Source organism: Calonectris borealis, chromosome 3, assembly GCF_964195595.1.
Source record: "Calonectris borealis chromosome 3, bCalBor7.hap1.2, whole genome shotgun sequence".
Classification (NCBI taxonomy): Eukaryota; Metazoa; Chordata; class Aves; order Procellariiformes; family Procellariidae; genus Calonectris; species Calonectris borealis.
The window spans coordinates 70,963,159-70,971,998 of NC_134314.1; the positions used below are offsets into that span (position 1 = coordinate 70,963,159).

The 8,840-nt window shown below is 40.7% G+C and overlaps 1 protein-coding gene across 1 annotated transcript in view; it reads left to right on the plus strand.

Annotated features, from left to right (window-relative positions):
* The window catches only part of CNKSR3 (CNKSR family member 3), a 59,457-nt gene extending 51,351 nt beyond the window's left edge, over nt 1-8,106 (plus strand). Inside the window, exons 10-13 of the mRNA XM_075146119.1 lie at nt 1,124-1,248; nt 3,801-4,009; nt 5,041-5,130; nt 6,670-8,106. Of these exons, the coding sequence (XP_075002220.1) occupies nt 1,124-1,248; nt 3,801-4,009; nt 5,041-5,130; nt 6,670-6,968 (723 nt within the window). The 3' untranslated portion in view covers nt 6,969-8,106. The remainder of the gene's footprint in view (nt 1-1,123; nt 1,249-3,800; nt 4,010-5,040; nt 5,131-6,669) is intronic.
* The last annotated feature ends 734 nt before the right edge of the window (nt 8,107-8,840 follow it).

An 8,840-nucleotide genomic window follows, 5' to 3' on the forward strand; every position in this document is an offset into this window, starting at 1 on the left:
GGGAGAGTTCCCACTCCTACTCCTGTTCTGACACAGGTCTCCCTTCAGCTGTGAGGATAATTTATCAACCTGTGAAATGCCAGTGGCTATTGCAAGTCTTGATACAGGCAGATTTCTCTCAAACTAGGTAGAAGATGTGCACTTGACTCCTTTCTCATCCTTCCTTTCACCAATGCCTGTGTCTTGTTTTTGTGGCATCATGTCTGTCATTTAATCAGAGCCAAAGGAAAAAACCACCACCCTGTGAGTTTTCCAGGGTTACTCAAAGCAAGGACTATGTCACTGGTGTGAAGAACTGAGGTGGGCTGGGATATAGGCTGTGCCAAGCAGCGTTTCCTTGGGGGGAATAAGTGATTGGAGAAGCCTGTTGTTAGTTCTGGGGTCCAACGTACTGACCGGTCAAAGGCAGATGCTTGTGCAGGGGTGCCATTAACTGAGGGGCCAGAGTGAAAGCCTGGGCAGGTCCTTGACAAAAAGGGGGGAGTGCAATCCTCTTGCCTGACAAACATGAAAGGGTCCTTCAAGCCTTTGCTCTCCTAGAGGCAGACAGGAGCCTGGCAAGATGCTGGGGACATAGAAGTGAGCCACAAAGAGCAAAATGGCAAACTTGCTCAGAGGAGCAATACCAAATATGTTTTTCCTTTGCTTCCCTTACCCTAGTTATATCCCTTGATGCAATTTGTGGTGAACTTTACCATATTCCTGCCTGTGCCCCAGGTATTGGACTGTGTGGAATAAGGGTAGCATGAGCTGGCTTTGTAAGTGTTGCAGATCATATCTGTATTTAAAAAATTGCATTCTTTTAATGGATCTAAAAATAGAAGAAGGGGTTTTGTCTCTGTTGCTTTTTCTGTCTATGGAATTTGCAGGAGAAATAAAACTGGAAAGAGCAAAATATTCTTGAGCAATGCATTACCTGTGATAGGATTTCTGTAGGAGGGACTGCAAAGCTAGCCAAAACTGGGGGTGGAGGAAAATGTAAACGCTGAGAGTTTTTAATGTGTTTATTAAGCATAGAAATAGTAGTTCACTAGGGCATGAAATGGTACTATTGATTATTGAATTATCTTTTTGTGAATGATAAATCAATGCTCAGATGTTTGATAGCTGTCTAACATTTCAGACCAGTCCTCCGCCAACTTCAGTCCAGTCGCCAGAAAGCACCATGGATACCTCACTGAAAAAAGAGAAGCCAGCCATTTTGGATCTGTACATACCACCTCCACCAGCTGTTCCATATTCTCCTCGGTATGCAAATAAACATGCACTACTGAACAAAATATTCCTTTATTACATTTGTTTCTGAGCTGGCTTGCTGTTAGAGCTCTGTGCAGATTAGCTTGAGGAAATTGCAGATCTCATAGACTTTCTTCTGGTTGCTTAAATGCATAGCATTGCTTAAGCTTATGCTTAAATGCGTAAACTACCAGATCGTAATAGATTTTATTATTAGAAGATTATGGTGTGCCACATAAATCAGAATTGTTCCCAAAACATGAACGGATGTCATCCCTCATTTTGTTGTGGGGTTATGTTTTTGATTTTGTTTAAATCTGACTGCACATAGCAGGAAGTTATTTTTGCCTGTAACTTCTACTGTTTTGTTTGGGGTTGGTTTTTTGGTTTTTTTTTTGTTTGTTTGTTTAGTGGTTTTTTTTTAGCAAGTTAAGTAACTGCTGTGGGGGTTAGGATAGAAAAGAACTTGTTTTAAATTGTTAAACTTGCAAGTTGTATAGAACAGGAATGTTCCCACTGAAGGGAAGGGAGAGTCAATTCATTCAACTTTTTTTTTTTATCCTGTGGTGTAAGCTATAAAAATGCAGACCTGTGTACACAAAAGGCGGGGGGGTAGGGTGGGGTGGCTGTATGGTATGGCTAGCTTTTGTTTGTTCTCAAGTCCATGTTGACTCATGTCAGAACCCTGCCAGCTGACCTGGGAAGGTGATGGACAGAGAGTTTTCAGGTAAGGCATGCTTCCTGGCCTGCCCTGACACTCTAGGTTATACCTAGATAGCCCAGACAGAAACTCTGACCTTTTGCTGCAGGACTCATATGCGAGGAGAGCTTGCCTCCTGTCATGTAAGGCTTGACATAGAGACAGAAGTTGTATTACTGCAGTCTTTGGGGCAGTACTGTGGTCGGGGGAGAGGGTTTCTCCAAGGTAGGGTCTCTTTACTGATGTTGGACCCACCTTGACCTGCACTCTCCCTGTTTTTCATGTTTATGTGTGCTCAGTTCTAAAAAAAAAAAAAAAAAAAACCACAAAAAAACCCCACCCAAAAAACCCCACAAAACCAAAAATCTCTTGGCATAAAAACAAGCATATAGATTTAGCAGCTGAGTTTAGAATGCCTGGGTCTTTTCTTTAAATCGTTACATTTCAAGCACATTGGTGAATTATGTGCATGTGCTCAGTTTGTTTATCTTTCCTAAAGAGTCACAATTATATGTAGCTTCAGATGCCTTTAGACCTGAATCCCTGTTGATAAAGAAGGAAGTAGCAATGTGAGCTGTAAAACTTGTCCTGGATGATGTGTGGAAAAGGGGAAGGCTTCTTGACTTTGACTTTTAAAGAAAGCAAATGTGGGAAGCTGTGGCAACCAGGAAGAGGAGGAAGGGCAGTTCTTTTGCCTTCTCTTTGCCTGTTTAAATTCACCTCTGCGTGTTTTGCTCTTCTCTTGAAACTGTGGTGCATTTGTGTGGTCATTTCTTTTTTCCCCCTTCATCATCCTGTTCTTTTCCCTTCCTGGCATGGATCTTCTCTGGTCCACACTGGGGAGGCAGAGAGCAGTGGCTGGTTTCCTCCCCCACGCTACAGTCTCCACATGGTGGTGTTGTAGGAGAGCTCTCTGCATACATACGGTTGTGGTGTAACACTTCTGGTTGTGTTGTAACACTTCTGTGCAATTTTCGGTCCCTGTATCTCCATAAATAGCTCCCTTCCATTCACTGAGCTCTAGCATTGTTCTTGATGGAGAGCTGGAAAAAGTGGTATGCGCTGGCCAGGGGGATGTTTTGAGTACTGGGGTATGTATGTGTTTAGCCAGTCTGCTGTGTATTTTTATGCCTGACTTGGCTGATGGTTGCTTCAAGCAATAAGATTGTAGCATGTACAGGGAAGGGGTAAAAAACCCAGGCAAATCTTAACTTGGAGGGTAGCTTTTCTTCCAAAAGTACTCACGAGGACTGGTTCTAAAAATGGCTGTTCCTGGCCTTTGGAATGAGGGGTTGCTCTGGGAAGGGAGTTCCTGCAGGAATTGCTCAAAATCATATGTATATACACTATGAATTTATTACTGAAACTCTCAAGGGGGTCTCACTTTTGATTGGAGAGAGAAGGTGATGAATATTCAGTGGCAGTTATTGGGCTCTTACAACGACTGAAAAGCATAGTCCCTCAGATGGATGTGCCATTACACAGAGATGGATAAATCTATGTATGCACTCCTCTGTCACAACTGTGTACTAAACAGGCAGTGAATCGGGAGCTTTGATACCCTCAGGGCAGAAAGGTCTCATTTGTCAAAAGCTTTTTCAGGGGTGGTACCTCTAAACTTCTCTGTGTGTTAAATTACTGGTTCATTAAAAGTGAGTTAGCATGAGGGGGGTAGCTTTCTGTTCTTCGTAAATGTTTATAATGAAGTCTTCCATCACCTGACTTTTTTTTTTTCCCCAGCTTGTTTGCAGCACAATGCCAGTTGTCAGGAGCATGACTGGTGCTAGAAGTATCTTTCAAACCTACTCATGTATGTAGCGTGAAACTCTTTTAAGCTACTAACTGAAGTGAAATGTCCTTTCAGAGATGAAAAGGGGAGTTTTGTATATGGAGGAGGAAAAAAAACCAGTCAGCCACTACCTGGGTGCAAAGGCGCTGAGTCTCCCAATTCTTTTCTGGACCAGGAGAGTCGAAGGCGAAGGTTTACTATTGCTGATTCGGATCAGTTGCCTGGGTATCCCATGGAAGCAAATATCCTACCAGCCAAGATGAGGGAAAAAACACAGTCCTATGGTGAGTTCATGCATCTTTCATTATTGCTGTTACGATAAATGCTTTGGTCAGTTTAGAATAATTTGTGTTAGAAAACTGCTCGGTAGACTTGATAGATATTAAGGGCAGTCTGTGCAAATTGTGAATGTGAATGAAATTCCCCATCTGAAATAATTCAACTTAAATGCTGTTATATCTTTAATGAATGTCATGCAGCTGGGCTCTGCTGCTATGGTTGGCCATTTCTGTGTGTGTTTTGGTTATAACTTTTGATCATTATGTCCACTGCTGCTGTAAACGAGCAAGAGTGTGGCTGTTCAATCTTAGCACATTGCTTTCTTATATTTCACCAGTGGAAGTTGTCGTGTAGCCAGCAACTAAACACCGCACAGCCACTTGCTCACTCCCCCCACCTCCGATGGGATGGGGGAGAGAATCAGGAGAATAAAAGTAAGAAAACTCATGGATTGAGATAAGAACAGTTTAATAATTGAAATATAATAAAGTAAAATAGTAGTAGTAGTAGTAGTAATAATAATAATAATAAAAATATAGAAAGCAAGTGATGCACGATGCAATTGCTCACCACCTGCTGACCGATGCCCAACCAGTCCCTGAGCAGCGACTGCTGCCCCCCTGGCCAACTCCCCCCAGCTTATACACTGAGCATGATGTCATATGGTATGGAATACCCCTTTGGCCAGTTTGGGTCAGCTGTCCCAGCTTCTTGTGCACCTCCTTGCTGGCAGAGCATGAGAAGCTGAAAAGTCCTTGACTAGCGTAAACACTACTTAGCAACAACTGAAACATCAGTGTGTTATCAACATTATTCTCATACTAAATCCAAAACACAGCGCTATACCAGCTACTAGGAAGAAAATTAACTCTATCCCAGCCGAAACCAGGACAAAGTGTCTTGAAGTATTTTTTTTCTGCAATTTTAACTCCTTGTTGCTGTATCTCTCCCTTTGCTTAATTGTGAAAAGTATCAATTGAATAATTGGTTTCCTAAACTTAATGTAATTCCTCGTAACCTTCTATGTTGCCTTTAGGAAAACCTCGTCCTTTGTCAATGCCTGCTGATGGTAGCTGGATAGGAGCTGCAGAACCCTTCTCTAGGCCACGAGCACCAGGGAGAAAAGGCAAGGTTTTAGGTCTCGTCCCTCTTTCTCTTCCCTTCTGCTCCAAAATTTCCTTGGGGTGAACTGGATGGAAGTGTTTAAATGAGGAATGGAGGATTAGTGTTTGCATATCGCTGAACTGATCCAAGATGACAATTGTTAGTTTTAGCAGAAATGCCAGATAGTTGTTGTGAAATTTGTGAGGCTATTCAGTGCTGGGGCTCAAATTTTTGTTGTGCCGTCTTAGAATTCTTGTGAGCATTAAAAGTAGGCTAGAATGACTAGGGCAGATCTGTACTTGTCTCTTTATAGCACAGGTTTACCATTTTGCTCTTACACACACCCCTTTCCCTTTCTTCTGCATTTAATATTGATCATAAAACTGCCTTTTTAATAAGTCTTTCTGTTTGTTTAGCTCACTGTGGAGGCTGTTGTAGAAGCAAGTTGTTCTCAAAAGTAAAATGTAGGGCCTTTTAGGAGTTGCTTTTTGCTGCGACTGCTGCTAGAAAACAACATATTCTGCAGATGTCACAGAATGGGAGAGAGAAGCTCATAACATTGGGTGTTAGGTTGGGTGGCTTTTTTTCCTTCCCCCACTGCCCTTCTCTCCGCCTCCCACCTCTTTTGCATCTGAAAGGCTATGAGTGGGAAATAAGAAAGGGTGACTATTTAGTTTATTCTTTAAATCAGTTATGAAAGCTAATGTGTAATTCTAGGGAAAACAGAAGCTGAATTCTGTTATTTTAATGCAAAAATAGAAGCTGATAACAAGAAGCATCAACCTGGAGGGATATTAGAAACAACCGAAGTAACAAGTCTAACAGAACAATCACCAGGTGACAGGGCTGATTTTTGTGTGTATATTTTTTGTTTGGTTTTGCTTTTGGTTTTGTGTTGGGTTTTTTTAACACCTGAAATATACTTAAGTGCTGCAGGCTTGTATGTAAGGTGTACTGGGTCAGAACAAAAGCCTGTCTAGTCCAGTAGGATATCTCTAGCAGCAGCCGCCATGGTCAGGTGTTTAGGGAAGAGTAAAAACAGAGGAAGCATCACAAATCAATGGTCAAAACCAGGGAAGTGTTTATATCTTTATCTGCAAAATTAATCTCTGTTGTCCAGAGTAATATTTGTAGCTTTTAAGTTAGTTATGAGTTACATTCAGATAAACATGGATTCAACTCTGGTCTGTCCGCATCTTGAATGAGAATTATGAGAAGGTTTGTTATGAGAAGGTTTGTTAGGTCTTACTCATGATAATGATTTGCATGAAGGTAGTCTGTATTAGCAGTTTTGGTGTGTGTGAATCTGGAATTTAACAGTCAAATGGTATCCTTTCTGTGTGTGAATTTATTTTATTGTTCTTTGTGTTGCTTAAAAAAATACTAAAGGTGCAAAAAGTCGTAAAACTATTGACAGCTGCTTATGTCCAGGTGTGTTATGAAAGGTAACCAAAATCTAGGTAATTTGAAATGTAACCAGAATCTTTTTATAAAAATAGAAAATGTTAATGGAGGGTTTTGAAGTTGACAGTAATTGGTTTTCCTCCTCCTGTTTGTACAGGTGAAGATGTCCTCTGCAGGTACTTCAGTAATGAAAGGATACCCCCAATCATTGAAGAAAGCCCCTCCACACAACACCCCCTCTCAAGGCCAGTGTCTGACAAGCAGTTAATGAGGGGAACAGATTATATTCGAGGCAGCAGGTGTTTTATGAATACAGACCTCCACAACAGTGCAACAATTCCTTTTCAAGAGGAAGGTGCTAAAAAATCCTCTGTTACATCGTCCACAAAATCTTCCTCCGCAGAGCCCTCGCTGCTGGTCAGTTGGATCACGAGACTGAAATTGTTGACTCATTGACTATTGTTCACAGGACTGTTACCAAGTGCCTTTGCTCATCAGTCAGACTTCTCTACTTTTCAGCTTAACTGATGCATAGTGTCTAATGCGGTGTTCTTTTCCTGGAGAATCTTACATTTTTGCCTTTTTGTTTGTGATTTTTGATGGATCAGAGGGTTTCATAGTGCAAGGAGGGAAGAAAGGTAAAGATCGAGTTCCTCTTCCTGGCCAAAAGCTGAGGGCATTTATTCCCCTGGAAATGAGTAAAATTTCAGTGATACAGAGGCCACACGTGACCTGAAATATGCATAATGACTCAGAGGAAATTATTGCATTATCGTAAAGTCCAGTGGCACTTCGGTTGTCTGAATGCTTAGAGGCTGGTGCGACTGGCTGGGTGTCAGAGTATGTAGAGCTCAGCAAAAGTTGTGTTACTCTCCTTACCAGGAAAGATATCAGAGAACCAGCAGTTTCATGCAACTTAGTGATGCTGTTGCAAGTACTGCATGCGATCAACATTGTGAGGAAGAAGTAGTAGTGTTGCCATTCTTTCTCCAGAGATCTTAGGAAGTCTTAGGAAGAGACTTCTCTTATTCAGAGATCTTAGGAAGTTGGACTAATTTAATTATAAATCAATCCAACCTGATACATAATCCATTTTATTGAAATCACAGCACAAATAAAGAGCACTGAACAACTGCAGTGCTTATCTGTAAAGATACATGGATTGCTACAACATGCCAAGGAAATGCATCTGTAGAGGTGGTAAAAGAATATATATTTTTTCCTTAATTGTTTAAGAATGATTTGCTGTTAACCAAAGTTAAGCTTTTAAAGACAGTCCTGTTGGACTTACAAGAACTTTTACAGTGGTTCAGTTTTTGAATGATGTGTTGTTTTTATGAAAAATATGTGCTATGATACATTACAATTGTAAGACATCTTGCTATTTTCTATATAGCTCAAATTTTTCTCCCTCCAGAATTTTAAAGTAGCATTGGGTATTTTGGGAGGAAAATAAAACTTGTTTAACAAAAGAAGAGGATATTAAAGAGGTATTGTTTAAAACTGAATGTACATAAGATTGTTAGTATGCAAACAGTTGTGTTTAAAGTAATTTAAATGTTAAATATAGTTGTATATATTTTTTACACTTAAACAGATACAGTTTGTACCTTCCTGTCTGCGGTACTGGGCACAGATCAGTCAAATGAAAAGAAAAAGAAAGTCTTTTGTATTCCCTGCTAATTATAAGAGTAGCTATTTTCATAGATGATACATTGCCAACAGCCTTTACTCCTTTGGTCTTGCTGAAAAGAAGAAGAATTTATATTTAATAACTGGTGGGAAAAGAGGGAGGTTAAACGCTAGTTTGCACTTTGGATGGGGGCAGGAATTGTATGTGATAACTCATATGTGTTAAAAACATACCATAATTCTGTCTGTGAAGATGTGACCATTCTGCTGCCACAAGCTTATGAAGTGGTGCTACAGCCCCGCAGAGACAGGGTGTTAAATTCAGTTCTCAATTAATTATGTTTGATTGTGACTCACTGGTGATTTAGGTGGGAGCTGGTTTGGACCTTTCTGATCAAAGCAGGTTATAACATGTCTGTCTTGTGCCACTCTTCTCCACTCCCCAAGATGGCAGTCTGTACTAGAGATGTGGCCAAATACAGCTGCAGTGCAGTTAAACCCTAGGCCAGTTTGGTCCTGCCTCTGAGAAGAGGGCTGAAACTGCCATGTTGTAGGCACTGTGGTGTATTATAGTCCAGCCCCAAATTGACTGAACTGTTTTAAATTAAATCACAGTTACTGAGCTAGATTAAGGTCAGAGATGTTTTCTAAACAAGACTTTAAAATGGGAGTTTTGCTCATTCTTAATGTCCTGTT